Source organism: Pristiophorus japonicus, chromosome 1 (assembly GCF_044704955.1).
Source record: "Pristiophorus japonicus isolate sPriJap1 chromosome 1, sPriJap1.hap1, whole genome shotgun sequence".
Lineage (NCBI taxonomy): Eukaryota > Metazoa > Chordata > Chondrichthyes > Pristiophoridae > Pristiophorus > Pristiophorus japonicus.
In genome coordinates this window covers 313,688,407-313,707,383 of record NC_091977.1, presented here as the reverse complement: position 1 = coordinate 313,707,383, position 18,977 = coordinate 313,688,407, and the positions used below count along the sequence as shown (strand labels likewise).

Genomic DNA, 18,977 nt, shown 5'->3' with positions numbered 1-18,977 from the left:
TAGAGGTTTCCCTGAAAAAAATACCCAATGAAGCTTCCAGTTCTTAGTCTCGATTCTTGTATCAAAGCCCACCCTAAAGATGTCTCCTGATTTTGGCCACACTTCCTTTTGTTTATACTTTCCCGAAGATGCTTTCCTTTGAAATTCGTGTTTATCTCTTTCGTCCGTATCCTGCTTTTGATCTCATGAGGCCAAACCAGAAAACTGCTTGCTTCAGAGTGTTACCTCCTATATGACATAGCAAATGTTTATTTTAACTCTCTCAACTTCTATCCATTCTAAGTCTTTCTATAACAAATTGTCTTAAAGATACATAAACAAAGTTGAAGTCTTAACTTGAAAACAACAGATAATGGTTGTCATAGTGCAGAATGCTGTAACATCTCAACAGGATACCAAAGCATTAGCCGATCAAAGCATCTAATAGCAGTCTGAGGAGACATTTCGTCTCCAGTTCAAAACAACAATTTAAACACAGCATTCTTCGTATCAGTTTTATGTATTTTGCAACCCTGATTTCTAGCACTCCCTTGCTCATTCCCATAATCCAGCAAATTTTTCTTTTTGAAAGTTATTATTGAATCTGCTTCCTCCACCCTTTTAGGCAGTGCATTCCAGATCCAAGTAACGTGCTGCGTAAAAAATATTTTCCTCATGTCGCCTCTGGTTCTTTTGCCAATTACCTTAAAAACGATTCTATGGACTTAAATATATCTGAATTGTAGTGTTATGGAAATAATTAAGTACAATATGATTGAGTGAAACAGAAGCCATTTATTAGGCATTTCAAACGGAATAATTATCCATATATGATAAATGCAGAAATGTATGATTTATTGCAACAGTGCACTTTATTCATGAATAGTTAAATTAAACCCATAAAAGCTAGACCTGAATAAAAGTGCTCAAAATGCACAGCAGATCAGTTAGCATGTGAGGGAGAAAAGATAGTCATGTTTCCGATGGGACCATTCATCAAATCAATATCTGAAATAACTGTTTGAAAGTGTAATTTTAATGTGGCCTCTTTAAAGTAGCGGTGAGCTAGTGTGTGGTGACTTTTACGCGAGGTTTACTGATGTTGTTCTGATAAAGGCTTGTACTGCAAATTACAAGAGGGAAAAAGTTTGACTCTGTGGGCCCAAGTTTCGGGCCGCGCCTAGAACGGCGCAGCCCCGACCTGGACGCCCGTTTTTCACACCACAAAGTGCACCTAAAAAAACCTTATAGATTCTCCGGCTCCCTGCAGGTCCTCTGGAGCCGGGCGCGGCGCAGCACGAGCTGTGGGAGGTGGAGCTAGGTCCCTGCGCTGAAAACAGTGCCGGGACCTCTGCACATGTGCGCTACAGTGGGCGCGCATGTGCAGTAGCTCCAGGCGCCCAAAACTGTGTGGGAGGGGCCCGAAGCACGCAGCCCCTAGCCCTGGCCGAATGGCCTCACTGGGGCTGCGTGCATAAGGCTGCCTCCCACGCCCAGTTCCTGCTTCCTCCCGACCCGACTCGACTCCCGCTCCCCCGCCCTCGGACCGGACCAGACCCGACCCGCGCTCCCCCCCCCCGACCCGAACCGAACCGACCTCCCTCCCACCACCCCCACCAACCCGGCCCGCACTCCCTCCCCCCCAACCGGACCCGGCCCAACCTGATCTCCCTCTCCCCGCCCCTGACACGAACCGACCCGACCTCCCTCTGCCCCCCCGACCCGCGCTCCGTTCCCCCCCCCCCCCCCGCCACCTGAACTAACCTGACCTCCCTCCTCCCCCCCCCCGACCCGACCCGTGCTCCCGACCACCCCCCCCTCCCGTACCCGACCCGACCTCCCTCCGCCCCCCCGACCCGACCCGACCCAACGCCACCTACCTGTAAATCTCCTTTCCCCCCTACCGCCCCTTTCCCTTCTCTTCCCCTTCCCCTTCTCTCCCTTCCCTCTTTCCCTCCCCTCCCCCTGTCTCCCCCCCTCTCTCCCTCTACCCCCCTCCTCCCCCTCCCCTCGCTGTCAGAAACACAGACACTGACAGACAGAGAGATAGAGACAGTGACAGACACTCACTGAGGCTGGGGGGGTGGGGGGGCGGGAGAAGACATCCCAGCACGCTGTTGGAGGGCTCCCGGTGCAGCAGTCGGTAAGTAGAAAATGTTTTTTTTGATTTAAAAAAAAAAATTATTTCTTCTTAATTTTTTTTGATTGATTTATTGGTTGATTTATTGATGTATTTATCATTTATTATTGATGATGGCTCTTTATTTGTAAAACTGAAGTGTTTAATGTTTATAAACTTTCCTTTAAACCCACCCTCCCCCACCCCACCCCCCACCCACCACCATTCCCTACGCCTGATTTTCTAAAGTGTAGACAAGGTTTTTTCGAGCGTACAAAAATCTTCACTTACTCCATTCTAAGTTAGTTTGGAGTAAGTTTTCACTGCCGAAACTTTGAAAACAGGCGTAAGTGGCCGGACCCGCCCCCTTTTGAAAAAAAATTCGGTTCCAAAGTGAAACTGTTCTAACTGACAAGAACTGGAGCAAACTAAATGCCGAGAATTTGAATTTCTAAGATACTCCGTTCTGCACCAGTTGCTCCAAAAAATCAGGAGCAACTGAGGCCGAAACTTGGGCCCTGTGTGTGGCTGAACTCTGCAGGTACAGTTACACTGCGGTCACTGATCTGGGTGTGTTTACACTGCTGCCATTGATCTGGGGGTATTTACACTGTGGTTACTGATCTGGGGGTGTTTACACTGTGGTTATTGATTTGGGAAGAGTAGCTGCAGTTTGGGTTCCAGCCAGGCAAGACAGTGTTTCCATTGCCTTGCCTCTACTGGTTCTGGAGTTCTTTCATGCTGAACTGGGAACAGTCCCCCAATCGTTAAAAATATAAATGTTTAGGTAGTGAGCAGGCAAGAATCTGCTCCCTAAGCAATGAAATTGAGGTCAGGTAGATTTAAAAAGTGTCCACTGGATTCCCTGAGCACTTCCAAAAAGGAGTTAGATGTAGTCCTTACTACTGAGGGGATCAAGGGGTATGGCGAGAAAGCAGGAATGGGGTACTGAAGTTGCATGTTCAGCCATGAACTCATTGAATGGCGGTGCAGGCTCGAAGGGCCGAGTGGCCTACTCCTGCACCTATTTTCTATGTTTCTATGTTTCCTAAATCCGGATGAAGATTGCACAGAACTTGCACTCTTTGAGTGTTCAACACTCGCTCCAGGGACGCTTGCCCCAATTCATTCCGAACTCTAGTCTGACTCTGACTCCATTGCAAGTTTATCATGGGGACCGAAGGGAAATCAATTTGCCTCGATGCTAATCTTGCAGTGTAAATGCAGCCTAGCGCTGTTCCTGTTGAGATCTTTGCATCAAAGGTTTCTGAAAATTGAGATAAGGAACTTAGCACTTTTCAACACTGTTTTTTTTTCTCTCCTACCACTTGTGTCTTTATGAGCCCTTGTCCCAATTGATTTTAAAACAATTCTTGCTCACAGCACCACTTGCATCAATACATTTCCCAATGGGAATCCGCCCTATCAGAGTGTAAACACACCCAAATCAGTGGCAGCAGTGTACATGCACCTGCAGAGTTCAGCCACACACAGTCAAACTTTTTCCCTCCTGTAATTTGCAGTACAAGCCTTTATCAGAGGCACTCCGAAGAGATGCCAGCCATGTTGGTGGTCTGAGCCCACCTGCCAGTACCCCATGTACCTACGTCTGCACTCCAAGGTGACTGACCTTGATTTGGCCAATAATCAGTGCTTGCTGAGGCTGCAACACCGAAGCTAGGTTGTGACAGCAAGGCCAGTTTTGCTGGATGGTTCTTTCGAAAGACTCCACTCACATGGTGCCCTTCACGTAGCTGCTACATGAAGGGCCAGGCACAATGAACATCATCAGCCTGATTGCTGCAACCACCCACATTTCCCTTAACCGTATTTGAATGCATTATCACCTACTCCTGCACCTATTTTCTATGTTTCTATGTTTCTATACCTGTCTGGCAGTATTTGGGGGCGGGAAAGTGTCTTGATAAGGTCTGGGTCAGTAGAAAGCCAGATGTAGAGCTCTCTGCCACCTACTGCCAATATGTAGGCAGCACAGCCAGTGACCTTACTGATCAACTGTAGCCTTAACCCTGCCCACCAACTTTCAGTTCACTTTTAATCCCCTGCCCCAGCAGCTTTGGGGAAAGCAGCTAATGGGGTGCGATGACATTTGAACCCTTCGGAATTTTTGCACACCCATTGGGACACTCCCCTTTAACTGTTCCCCATTCCTTTAAATTTTGCTTGCATACAATTTTCCACTACTACCACTAGTGTGCTGCAAACTCCTGCAGAAATCTGCATCCGGATCTGTGGATGGCTATGCAAATGAGCTGACCCAGAAGGTTTGAATGCTGTTAACGCATTATTGCTCATGTGGGATTAGCACCCATTAACTTTTTATAGCTATGAGATATATATTTATAGCCCCAAGAAAATCTCCTGTTGATTACAGAAAAGCACCAAATTGTTTTAGATGTCTTTTTATGCCTGTAATTTAGTAGATGTTTATTATTATTTAATAATAGACTTTATTCATCGGGCAGTTACATTCTTTCGATCGGACAAATTCTGTGTAGAATACCTTTTGAAAAGTACAGCTGTTAAACCTGTGACAGACTCAACTGAAAAATTCTGTGAATGAATCAGTGTCATCTTTGCTGCTAATGGAAGTTCTCATAAAGCATAGATATCGCACTGGCGAACTATTTTAATGTCAGATTTGGATTATAATAACCACTAGCAGCTTAGCAAAATGAATGGAAGGGTGAGAATGTTAATTTTAGCCCTTGCAATATGACGTGTTGTATTTTATTGGTAACTTCTTAATTAAGTTCATCTTCCGTTCAGGTTCTACCAACTAGAATATAAAAAAAGCTAGTCTCATTCAAAGTGACCATGAAGCTGTCGGCTTGTTGTTAAAAACCCAACAGGTTTGCTGCTGCTGCTTTTGTACGACAGTAGCAAGGCAAATCAAATGTCATTATCTAAGTCAGATACTCGGGCCAAAGCTTTGGGTGCAACAGCATGGATATCTTGTAGGCTACCTGCAAATTTCCTCTGGGGGCATTGCTCAATGATGTGCTCCAGACTCTGGTTAGGAGCTTGGCAGTCACATAATGGGGAAGCTGTAATCTTCCATCTATGAAGGTGCCGGCAGCATCTACCATGCCCAGTTCTGAGGCGGTTGATGGTTGTCCACTGTTTGCAAGGAAGGTTTGATCCTTCAGATGGTGCTGTGTGGTCCTCCAGAAGGAATCTATTTGGTATGTTGCCGTCAATGTTCCCTTTCATTTTTATTGTGGGGGGAGTGCACGCCCCATTCAAATTTCTGTACATGCACAATTTTTCTTATTGTAAAACCGGCATGCGGCATGAGACCTCTAGACGCTTAACAGGAACATTACTCGCAGTTCTCTCAAACAAATTGGTACACTAATGTTCATCCGGGAAGGAAATCTGCCGTCCTTACCCAGTCTGGGCCTATACATGTCTCCAGTCCCACACCAACATGGTTAACTCTTGACTGCTCCCTCAAGTGGCCTGGCAAGCCACTCCATTTTATCAAAATCGCTACCAGCGGTTCAAGAAGGCGGCCCACCACCACCTTCTCGGGGCAGCTATGGATGGGTAATAAATGGCGACCTTGACCACGACTCCCACATCCCGAGAATTCATTTTTTGAAAAACCTAGTTTCACCTGAACTTGATTCTTTCTCAAAGAAAAAGTAATGTCAACAAATACAGTTTTTTCCCCAGAAGAAATATCACAAACAAATTGGACAGCTGTTCTCTCGAGCCATATATGATTTTGAAACGATCAGTACACATCCTGTTGCCTTTGACACTGCTAGTGGCTCAGTGAGCCGATGCACAATGTAATATACTGAACCACGCAGATTTAAAGCGACACTGCTCTCTCCTGAGTCAATTGGCCAGCAGTGGGGACACACTCTGTTCCTGTGCTAGCGAGTTTACAGTAAACTTGTTTGCCCCTGTATGATTTTTCCTTGTTCCAACTAAACAGGGAGGCAGTTATTTTAATCAGCACACGCCTCATTTAAGCCTAATTTAAACAGGAGTGTCAGGACTGCTAGAAATAAGAACATAAGAAATAGGAGCAGGAGTAGGGCATTTGGCCCCTCGAGCCTGCTCTGCCATTCAATGAGATCATGTCTGATTTTCTACTCAACTGCACTATCCCCATATCCCTTGATTCCCTAAATATCCAAAAATATATCGATCTCTGTCTTGAATATACTCAACGACTGAGCCTCCACAGACCTCGGGTAGAGAATTCCAAAGATTCACAACCCTCTGAGTGAAGACACTTCTCCTCATCTCAATCCTAAATGGCCGACCCCTTATTCTGAACCTGTGACCCCTGGTTTTAGACTCCCCAGCCAAGGGAAATAGTCTCCCCGCATAGCCCTGTAAGAATTTTGTATGTTTCAATGAGATCACCTCTCATTTTTCTAAACTCTAGAGAATATAGGCCTAGTCTACTCAATCTCTCCTCATAGGACAATCCCCCCACCCCAGGAATCAGTCTGGTGAACCTTCGTTGCACTCCCTCTATGGCAAGTATATCCTTCCTTGGGTAAATAGACCAAAACTGTACACAACACTCCAGGTGTGGTCTCACCGGGGCCCTATATAATTAAAGTAAGACGTCTTTACTCTAATACTCAAATCCTCTCGTAATAAAGGCCAACATACCATTTGCTCTCTTAATTGCTTGCTGTACCTGCATGTTAATGTTCAGTGATTAGTGTACAAGGACACCCAGGTCCCTCGGAACACCAACATTTCCCAATCTCTCACCATTTGGAAAAGTACTCTGCTTTTTTATTTTTCCGATCAAAATGGATAACTTCACATTTCTCCACATTACATTCCATTTGCCACGTTCTTGCCCACTCACTTAGCCTGTCTATATCCCCTTCAAGCCTCTTTGCATCCTCCTCACAACTTACATTCCCACTTAGCTTTGTATCATCGGCAAATTTGGATATATTACATTTGGCCTCCTCATCCAAATCATTGATCTATATTGTGAGTAGCTGAGGCCCAAGCACTGATCCTTGCAGTACCCCACTAATTACAGCCTGCCTAGTTGAAATAACCCATTTATTCCTACTCTCTGTCCATTAACCAATTCTCAATCCATGCTATTATATTACCCCCAATCCTATGAGCTCTAATTTTGTTTAATAATCTCTTGTGTGGCACCTTATCGAATGTCTTCTGAAAATCTAAATACACCACATCCACTGGTTCTCCCTTATCTATTCTGCTAGTTACAACCTCAAAAAACTCATAACAGATTTGTTAGACATGATTTACCTTTCATAAATCCATGTTGACTCTGCCCAATATTATTATTTTCTAAGTGCCCTGTCACCATGTCCTTAATAGATTTTTGTCTCCTAGATAAGAGGAGACTAATTGATGTCCTGTTACTGACTGCTCCATTTTTGATCGGGGCCCAGAAGAGGCATGGGTCAAGGGGCAGCACGGGCCAGCCCACACTGCGATATGTGTGCGCACTAGGTCCATGCAGCAGAGCTTGATCTCCAGTTGTCTTGGTTAACCCTTGCCACTGGATCAAGACCTAGCTCTGTCAAGCCCATGTGGTGGCTGGTGTGCAACGGCCACCACACGTTAAAATAATCCAGGCACAGGCATCTTCCATCCTTCAATATGTAGTTCAGGTCCTAGAATGTCCGGTCCCTCATTGAAACCCCTGTGAACTCATCCCTTTTTGATGTGGAAGCGGGTCATCCTCGATACAAAAGGACTGCCTAATACTACTAAATGTTAGCATTTTCCCTATTACTGGTCTGTAGTTCCCCATTTTCTCTCTCCCTCCTTTCTTAAATAGTGGGGTTACACTTGCTGCCTTCCAATCCGCGGGAACCATTCAACAATCTATGAAATTTTGGAAGTTGACAACCAATGCATCCACTATTTCTATAGCCACTTCTTTCAAAACCCTAAGATGTAGGCCATCGGGTCCTGGGGATTTATCAGCTTTCAGTCCCATTAGTTTTTCCAGTATCATTTTTTTACTAATAATTTCTTTCAGTTCCTTATTCTCAAGACCCTTGGTTCTCTATTATTATCAGCAAGTTTCTTGCATCATCATCTGTGAAAACAGACACAAAGTATTTGTTTAATTTCTCTGCCATTTCCTTATTCCCCCATTATAATTTCTCCTGTATTAATCCGGCCTGGATTAATAATCTGGAGACATGAATTCAAATCCCACCTTGGCAGTTTTGGAATTTAAATTGTCAAAATTTTTAATATAAAATCTGGAATAAAAAGCTAACGTCTGTAATGGTGACCATGAAGCTACTAGATTGTCATAAAAAACCCATCTGGTTCACTAATGTTCTTTAGAGTAGGAAATCTGCCGCCCTTACCCGGTCTAGCCTATATGTGACTCCAGACCCACAGCAATGTGGTTGACTCTTAACTGCCCTCTGAAATGGCCTAGCAAGCCACTCAATTGTAACGAACCGCTACAGAAAACAATAAGAAGAACAAAACTAGATGGACCACCCGGCATCAACCTCGGCACTGGCTACAGACACGACAACGACACATCCAGCCCAGTCGACACTGCAAAGTCCTCCTCGCTAACATCTGGGTACTCATGCCAAAATTGGGAGAACTGTCCCACAGACTAGTCACACAACAGCCTGACACAGTCATACTCACAGAATCATACCTTTCAGCCAATGTCCCAGACTCCTCCATCACCATCCCTGGGTATGTCCTGTCCCACTGGCAGGACAGACCCACCAAAGGTGGTGGCACAGTGGTATACAGTCGGGACAGAATGGCCCTGGGAGTCCTCAACATTGACTCCGGATCCCATGAAGTCTCATGACATTGGAAGCAGTGATCACCGCACAGTCATTGTGGAGGTGAAATCCCACCTTCACACTGAAGACACTCTTCATGTTGTGTGCCCTACCACCGTGCTAAATGAGAGAGATGCAGAAACGGTCTTGCAGCTCAAAACTGGTCATCCAAGAGGCACTGTGAGCCATCAACAGCAGCAGAATTGTATTCCACCACAATCTGTAACCTCATGGCCCGGCATAGTCCTCCCTCTACCATTACCATCAAGCCAGAGGACCAACCCTGGTTCCACAAGGAATGCAGAAGAGCATGCCAGGAGCAGCACCAGCCGTACCTAAAAATGAGCTGCTGAACTGGGGAAGCTGCAACACAGGACTACATGCATGCTAAAAAGCAGAAGCAGCATGCTATAAACAGAGCTAAGCGATCCCACAATCAACAGATTAGATCAAAGCTCTGCAGTACTGCCACATCCAGTCATCAATGGTGATGGACAATTAAACAACTAAGGCGAGGAGGAGGCTCCATGAATATCCCCATCCTCAATGATGGCGGAACATCATTGCAAGTGCAAAAGACAAGGCTGAAGTGTTTACAACCATCTTCAGTCAGAAGTGCCAAGTGGATGATCCATATCGGCTTCCTCCTAAGGTCCCCACCATCACAGAAGCCAGTCTTCAGCCAATTTGATTCACTCCACATGATATCAAGAAACAGCTGAGTGCACTGGATACAGCAAAGGCTATGGGCCCTGACAATATCCCAGTTGTCGTGCTGAAGATGTGCACCAGGACTAGCCGTGGCTCAAGCCAGGCTGTTCTAGTACAGCTACAACACTGGTATCTATCCAACAATGTGTAAAACTGCCCAGGTATGTCCTGTCCACAAAAAGCAGGACAAATCCAATCTGGCCAATTACCGGCCAATCTACTCTCAATCATCAGCAAAGTGATAGCACCTTCCATCAAGCAGCACATACTCACCAATAACCTGCTCACTGATGCTCAGTTAGGGTTCTGCCAGGACCACTCAGCTCCAGACCTCATTACAGCCTTTGTCCAAACATGGACAAAAGAGCTGAACTCCACAGGTGAGGTGAGAGTGACTGCCCTTGACATCAAGGCAGCATTTGACCGAGTGTGGCATCAAGGAGCCCTAGTAAAATTGAAGTCAATGGGAATCAGAGGGAAAACTCTCCACTGGCTGGAGTCATACCTAGCATAAAGGAAGATAGTTCTCGTTGTTGGAGGTCAATCATCCCAGCACCAGAACATTACTGCAGGAGTTCCTCGGGGTTGTGTCCTAGGCCCAACCATCTTCAGCTGCTTCATCAATGACCTTCCCTCCATTATAAAAGTGGGGATATTCGCTGATGACTGCATAGTGTCCAGTTCCATCCGCAACTCCTCACATAATGAAGCAGTCCATGCCAGCATGCAGCTAGACTTGGACAACATTCAGGCTTGGGCTGATAAGTGGCAAGTAACATTCGCACCACACAAGTGCCACCTCCAATAAGCAAGAGTCTAACCACTTCCCCTTGATATTCAATGGCATTGAAATATATCTTTAAAATAAAGTGGGGTAACTGAATCATAAAATTGGGGGAAAAAAGTCCCAGGTTTGCAACCCAGTCACTGCTGGCCTTGCATGAGGTGCTACATTTAGTCTCAATGATCTTGGGCTGAACAACAACTGCAACTTGCATTTATATAGCGCCTTTAACACAGTAAGACATCCCGGGCGTTATCAAACTAAATTTGAGACCGAACCACATGAGGAGACATTAGGACAAGTGATCAGAATGAGTCACTGCCTTCAGGAGAGGAGGCAAGATAGAATGGCAAACAAAGAGAACAGGATTCACTTCCCCTTTCAGCACTGAGTTAATAGCAACAGTTTAAATCATTAGAAACGTGTTTATCCTTCTGACTTTTTAGTCCAGTTTGTCACATTCTGTTTTCACCAAGTGAGCACAGTTTTCAGTGGTAATACAATTAAGGTACACTTCAGATTTCTATTATGTTTCCAAGAAATATAGGATGGCGTGTTTGCTGGAGCTAAGGTGGTTATTATAACGTGCATTTGGAGAACTAATGGATTCACTGAGTTGGCAGATATGATTGGGTTTTCTTATCTGTTCTGAGCTGTAATCTATGAACAGCATATAAATTAGTTTGTAGATCCTAGTGTCAAAACACTTGCAACCGGGAATTAGTGATGGTTCTAACAACAATAGTCTTGAACAAAAGAAGAAAAGAAGTTACGAGTGGGTGCTTACATGTCGTCTACATATGTTTTATCATCATCATAGGCAGTCCTTCGGAATCGAGGAAGACTTGCTTCCAGTTTTAGCATGAGTTCTTGGGTGGCTGTACAGTCCAATATGAGAACCACAGTCTCTGTCACAGGTGGGACAGATAGTCCTTGAAGGAAAGGGTGGGCAGGGAGCCTGGTTTGCCGCACGCTCCTTCCACTGCCTGCGCTTGATTTCTGCATGCCCTCAGTGACGATACTCGAGGAGCTCGGCGCCCTCCCGAATGCACTTCCTCCACTTAGGGCGGTCTATGGCCAGGGACTCCCATGTGTCAGTGGGAATGTCGCACTTTATCAGGGAGGCTTTGAGGGTGTCCCTGTAACGTTTCCTCTGCCCGCCTTTGGCTCGTTTGCAGTGGACGAGTTCCGAGTAGAGCGCTTGCTTTGGGAGTCTCGTGTCTGGCATGCGGACGATGTGGCCTGCCCAGTGGAGCTGATCAAGTGTGGTCAGTGCTTCAATGCTGGGGATGTTGGCCTGGATGAGGACGCTAATGTTTGTGCGTCTGTCCTCCCAGGGATTATACAATACAATGTGTGTCAGCTGTGGCTTAGTTGGTAGCACTCTCGCATTTGAATCAAGTAGGTTGCGAGTTCGAATCCCGCTCCAGGCTTAACATAATTTCAACAGATATGTGTATCCATCCAATGTCCCAAGACAGTTATGGATAAATGTAAAATTATACAACAACAGCAACTTATATTTATACAGTGCCTTTAACGTAGTGAAATGTCCCAAAGTGCTTCACAGAAGTATTATGATTAAAAATGTATACATACTGGAACAAGAAATGTGGATCAAGGTAGATGATGATTGTTCGTCAACAAAAGTAGAAAGGATTGGTGGATGATTGATGCTTTGTTCAATATATTCAGTTAATGCAAGGCTAATAATGTTAGCTGTTCATTTGTTTGCAGTTTTGAGGCTTTGGCTATAAGTCCAGGCAAGTTGAGTAGTTGAGGTGGAGATCATTGCCCCTTTAAAGGGAAGAGTGGATGCACATTTCAAGCAGAGCAAGGAAGAATTGTTGCTTGGCACTGCATGTGCACCAAACCATTTTAAGCCAAGTTTGAGAGGGTACAACTATCAGGAAAGACTGAACAGACTGGGGCTCTTTTCAGTAGAAAAGAGAAGACGGAGAGGTGACCTGATTGAGGTCTTTAAAATTATGAAGGGGTTTGATAGAGTAGACGTAGAGTTGTTTCCACTGTGGGGGAGGTTAAAACTAGGGGCCACAAATATAAGATAGTCACTAATAAATCAAGTAGGGAATTCAGGGGAAACTTCTTCACCAGAGGCTAGTCAGAATGCGGAACTCGCTCCCACATGGAGTGGTTAAGGCGAATAGCACAGATGCATTTAAAGGAAGCTAGATAAGCACATGAGGGAGAAAAGAATAGAAGGATATGTTGATGGGGTCGGAGGAGGCTGATGTGGAGCAGAAACAATGGCCTGTTTCCATGCTGTAAAATGATGTGTAATTCTTGTTGACTTGATTTAACAATATGACCCCTTTTGGCAGGTGGATGACATCTTGGGAGAAGATAGTGACAATGAAAGTGAGAGCGAAAAAGAAGAAAAGATGGAGGAGCAGCGTGAACAGCCACAGGAAGAAATACAGCCACAAGGTCAGCAAGAGCCACCAAATGGAGTAAAGGAAAAGCTGAAAACTGAAATAGAAACAAGACCTAAATCATCCTCGAGTGAAGGAAGCTTGACGGGCAGAGTTCCCAGGTAGGCGGTGTCCTGTTTTTATTTCTGGAAGGAGAATTTTAATATTTCCAGCCACAGATTAATTATGGCCTAAAAGCTTCCATCAAATCAGGCACTAGGCCATTTGCTGGAAGTTTAACTTCACTTTGACTTTAAAGACCGGTGATTCTAGTCAGCTGAACACTAATGGTTCAAAGAGGGTTTGTTTTGCAGTTGTGGTGAGTGGAACTCTACCATGCCAAATACTGCCGAGAAATATTGTTTGAAGTCTTGAGCTGTATAATTGCACCTGTGAAAATCGACAATTTGCACATAATCGTGGGTGAAGAAGTTCTGTTGCTGCTCAAGTCTAGTGTATACTATCTGAAGAGATGAAGGTGACTTTTTCACCACAAATAAATAGAGTAAAATTAAATTACAATTTAAACATTCATAAAATACATTTTTTCACAACAATTTTCTCACTATCTCTCCTGCAGGCATTGACACTCAGTTCTGCCAGCTCCAGTTGTCTCTGGTACCTTGCCCAAGTGGCCATTCACATGTCAGCTAGAATGCCTGTGTCAGCAAGCTATATAACATGGTTGGGGGCATCAGAGACGAGTCCATTCCTGTTCACGCTGCAAACTTTTGGTTGAGATCATTGGCTAATACATTTGTTTCCCTTCCTAACCTGGGGGGGCTGAAGCCAACAGTAGTATCTCTTACTCCATGTCAACTGGGGTCAGTTAACTAATCACAGACTGTGGAGTGGGGATATTTAGTCCAGTGGCGGGGTACTGATCAAGCAAATAGCCCCATTGTAGAAGACGTTCTTGAGTATTTCTGCTGCTTCACTTATCCAAGCGAGAGTTGCATATTCCATCACACTCCTGACTTGAGCCTAGTAGATGGTGGAGAGGCTTTGAGGGTCAGATGGTGAGCTACTTGCTAACAACCTTGTTTTTGTAGCCACAGCATGGCTATGGCTGCTTTAGTTAAGTTTCTGGTCAATGGATGTTTTACTACGTTAAAGGCGCAATATAAATAAAAGTTATTTATTATTATTAATGGTGACCTTCAGATTGTGGATGTTGTTGGGAGCGACTCGGTGAAAATGATGCATAGTCGCTCCAATTGTTCTCCCTTCCTCCTATCCTTTTTTTGGTAAGACTAGTACCTATATGTTTATGTGGAAGATATAAAACAAATCTGTATTTTTCCATAAGTCATGTATATGGAGCATACTAAATGGGATTAAAATAATGATTGCGAAGGACTACCAGTGGTTCACTATGTAAATGTGGGTGTGTAGTATGATATTAAGCCACAAAAAACAAGAATTGATTTACCTGCTCATACTGTCTGGACATGCATCGGAAATGATGACTTGAATGAAGTACAAAAGGATAAGCAGCAACTGTGAAGCCTTAAGCCAGCACAAGCTTAGCATCCTCAAGGGGGGGGGGGGGGGAAGGAGAAAGACATTCGTTCCCCCGGGGGGGGGGGGGGGAGGAGAAAGCCGTTTGTTCCCGACGGCGGGCGGGGAGGGGGAGGGAAACGGCTGCCTCAACTTTCTGAGGCTTCCTGCAGCCTTCTCAGTGCTGATGTGCTGATGGCAATGTGCTTTTATTAAAAAATGTTCAAAAATTAAACAGCTACAAAGAACTACAAAAATGGCCGAGTGCCAATGTTTCCTTCACACTGCACGTGCGCGAACGCAACAACGCGCACGCACAGCGTTGCCGGCAGGAAAAAAACTAATTTAAATGGTACCCGCCCCCTCCCACTTACAAAATCGGCGCGAGTGTAGGCTCCGCCCCCCTGGGCACCACGCCAAACAGACAAGTTGCTGCAGGGCACTCCAGAATCGCGCGTTTTTTTTTTAGGCGCGAAAAACAGGCGCCCGTTTTTTATCGTGTGGAAACTTGGGCCCTATATAATGTTATGCTCCAGCAGCAGTGAAGGATTTGAATCTCTCATTTTTCTGGAACATCCAAATATTACATTTTTATTAAAAACACTAGATGGAAGCTCTGTGTGGCCTATACTTAGCTGTTGCCTAGGAGGTAGTAGAAAACCATGGAAACAGTCTGAAGAGCATTCAGTGATCTTTAGCAGCTTAGACTTTCTGGAAAAAATATTTACTTTTAAAATTGCACATAGTAAGAATATTCAGTTGCCTGTATATTTCCCGTCATTAAATCTGTGGCCTGTTAAATGAAAATAAATTAATATTTTTTGGAACCCACAAATAAAGCATCCTTTTTAAAGAAGTATTTTTTAGATGCATCTGGATAAAAAAAAAAATTATATAGGGAAAGGGCAGGAAAATGGGTTTGATGAATAACTTTCAGAATGCCAGCACAAATGCAATGGGCTGAATGGCCAATTCCTGTGTTGTAAAATTCTATGATTATATTTCTCACTTCAGAGCTAAGAAGACTGACAACTTGTTTATATCTCCTACACCTCTATTAATCTTATTTAATGAACAGACACCAGGAATTGTGCAAGAGACTAGGGTCCTAAACTTAAGGAGCGGTAACTTCGATGGTATGAGACGTGAATTGGCTAGAATAGACTGGCGAATGATACTTTAAAGGGTTGATGGTGGATAGGCAATGGAAAGCATTTAAAAAGATCACGTGGATGAATTTCAACAATTGTACATCCCCGTCTGGAGTAAAAATAAAACGGGGAAGGTGGCTCAACCGTGGCTAACAAGGGAAATTAGGGATAGTGTTAAATCCAAGGAAGAGGCATATAAATTGGCCAGAAAAAGCAGCAAACCTAAGGACTGGGAGAAATTTACAATTCAGCAGAGGAGGACAAAGGGTTTAAGTGGGAGGGGGGAAAATAGAGTATGAGAGGAAGCTTGCTGGGAACATAAAAACGGACTATAAAAGCTTCTATAGATATGTGAAGAGAAAAAGATTAGTGAAGACAGACATAGGTCCCTTGCAGTCAGAATCAGGTGAATTTATAACGGGGAACAAAGAAATGGCAGACCAATTGAACAAATACTTTGGTTCAGTCTTCACTAAGGAAGACACAAATAACCTTCTGGAAATACTAGGGAACCGAGGGTCCAGCGAGAAGGAGGAACTGAAGAAATCCTTATTAATCAAGAAATTGTGTTGGGAAAATTGATGGGACTGAAGGCCGATAAATTCCAGGGGCCTGATAGGCTGCATCCCAGAGTACTTACGGAAGTGGCCCTAGAAATAGTGGATGCATTGGTGATCATTTTCCAACAGTCTATCGACTGGATTAGTTCCTATGGACTGGAGGGTAGCTAAAGTAACATCACTTTTTAAAAAAGGGGAATTATAGACCGGTTAGCCTGACATCAGTAGTGGGGAAAATGTTGGAATCAATTATTAAAGATGAAATAGCAGCACATTTGGAAAGCAGTGACAGGATCAGTCAAGTCAGCATGGATTTATGAAAGGGAAATAATGTTTGACAAATCTTCTAGAATTTTTTGAGGATGTAACAAGTAGAGTGGACAAGGGAGAATCAGTGGATATGGTGTATTTGGACTTTCAAAAGGCTTTTGACAGGGTCCCACACAAGAGATTGTGCAAAATTAAAGCACATGGTATTGGGGGTCATTTATTGACGTGGATAGAGAACTGGCTGGCAGATAGGAAGCAAAGAGTAGGAATAAACGGGTCCTTCTTAGAATGGCAGGCAGTGACTAGTGGGGTGTCGCATTGCTCAGTGCTGGGACCCCAGCTATTTACAATATACATCAATGATTTAGATGAAGGAATTGAGTGTAATATCTCCAAGTTTGCAGATGACACTAAGCTGGGTGGCGGTGTGTGCTGTGAGGAGGATGCTAAGAGGCTGCAGGGTGACGTAGGCAAATGCATGGCAGATGCAGTATAATGTGGATAAATGTGAACTTATCCACTTTGGTGGCAAAAACATGAAGGCAGAATATTATCTGAATGGCGGCAGATTAGGAAAAGGGGAGGTGCAACGAGACCTGGGTGTCATGGTACATCAGTCATTGAAAGTTGGTATGTAGGTACGGCAGGCAGTGAAGAAGGCAAATGGTATGTTGACCTTCATAGCTAGGGGATTTGAGTATCGGAGCAGGGAGGTCTTAATGCAGTTGTACAGGACTTGGAGAGGTCTCACCTGGAATATTGTGTTCAGTTTTGGTCTCCTAATCTGAGGAAGGACGTTCTTGCTATTGAGGGAGTGCAGCGAAGGTTCACCAGACTGATTCCCGGGATGGCAGGACTGACATATGAGGAGAGACTGGATCGACAGGGCCTATATTCACTGGAGTTTAGAGGAGCTCATAGAAACATATAAAATTCTGACGTGACTGGCCAGGTTAGATGCAGGAAGAATTTTCCCAATGTTGGGGAAGTCCAGAACCAGGGGTCACAATCTAAGGATAAGGGGTAAGCCATTTTGGACCGAGATGAAGAGAAACTTCTTCACTCAGAATTGTGAACCTGTGGAATTCTCTACCGCAGAGAGTTGTTGATGCCAGTTCGTTAGATATATTCAAGAGGGAGTTAGATATGGTCCTTATGGCTAAAGGGATCAAGGGGTATGGAGAGAAAGCAGGAAAGGGGTACTGAGGTGAATGATCAGCCATGATCTTATTGAATGGTGGTGCAGGCTCGAGTGGCCGAATGGCCTACTATTTTCTATGTTTTTATGTAAGAGTGGGCCAAAGTGATTTGCTTGCAGTTTTTACCCCCTCTCCCTATGGAGACAAATGTCCATCCAAGGTTGCAAAGCCAAATTGGGGAGAGTGCAGGCTTTGGTTCACATAATTCAATATCTTACCAAGATTTTGCAGCTGTTGCTTTTGATTGCCTTTGACTGGATATGCACATTTTAAGTACAGTCCTATCATTTTCTTCTGCGTGAACTGCACTGTGCTGTACAACGAAATGGATCTGAAACCCAGGTACGTTCCACAGGGAAGTGTTTTTGCCCAAGTATTCTGTTTATTGAAACATGTACTTCCCACAGTATCTGCTGCAGCTAATCACAAAGTTGCTATCGTAGTTTTGCAATCCTCTCCTCGGTGCCTCGGAAATCGTCACGTTTTTATATTGTGCGATAGCAGCCAGAAGAAAATAACAATTGCCCCGTGGCCAAAGTTGCATCAAGTTGAGATTTGTGTTGGTGGGTCTGGGTGCTGTATCCCAGTGGCTGGCCTGCAAGTGCTGTCGTGTATGGGCAGGTTAAGCCACTTGCCCACTGTCATCAAGGAAATCTCACCACCTCTGATGCCAAGTCCACTTGTGAGTTTGTATTGCCATTGAAGGTGATCCTGCTTGTGAAGATGCTGACCCGAAAGCACCTTTTTTGATATTACAACCCAAGTTCAAAGAAAGGAGCTATCACCTAGTCTACACTGTCAGTTTGCATTAATTGGCAGCAAACTAAATGGACTGTAATTGGGGTAAATCGAAACCCATCAAGCACCTCGTGAGGATGCATTGAGCCCTGTGTGCACTGTACAACCATGGACCAGCGATGGCCATGATGCATGCTGGTGGTAACTATTGCCTGTAAGCAGACCAACTTCACTGTGGTGCTGGCATGAATTCAACGGATGAGCTGAAGCAGATGAGCACAAGAAAGATTGCACCTTTTTGAAAAGTTATCCTCCAGGTGGATCAGATCAAGAAGATCTGCTGCTGACACAGTAGAGGGGAATATTTAATCACATAACTCTCTTGAAGCTGATCTCTATATGGGCCCGCATGATGTTCAATCTGGTCCTTAGTGAAAATCCAATATTGGCAATAATTAAGAACTTAAATTTATACAGCATACTTCAGAAATATCCAAAGTGCTTCACATATCGTGCATTACTGTTGTCATGTAGCCTCACAATGACGTCTCAAATCATCGCAATTAAGAAGCGATTAATCTACTTTGATAAAAGAATGTTGTCGAAAATATCATAGTCATCTTCAGATAGTGCCATGGGATCTTTATTATGCATTGCAACAAGCTCATTCTTAAATGTGAAATGGTGCATGTTATATACAAAACATTGCAGTGGTATATAAA

At 44.3% G+C, this 18,977-nt stretch overlaps 1 protein-coding gene across 3 annotated transcripts in view; it reads left to right on the top strand.

Moving 5' to 3' along the window:
• The window catches only part of ctdp1 (CTD (carboxy-terminal domain, RNA polymerase II, polypeptide A) phosphatase, subunit 1), a 385,081-nt gene that overhangs the window by 250,244 nt on the left and 115,860 nt on the right, over positions 1–18,977 (top strand). For all 3 annotated transcript variants that reach the window (XM_070888570.1, XM_070888569.1, XM_070888571.1), the window contains one exon: positions 12,748–12,959. In XM_070888570.1, coding sequence (XP_070744671.1) covers positions 12,748–12,959 — 212 coding nt within the window. The remainder of the gene's footprint in view (positions 1–12,747; positions 12,960–18,977) is intronic.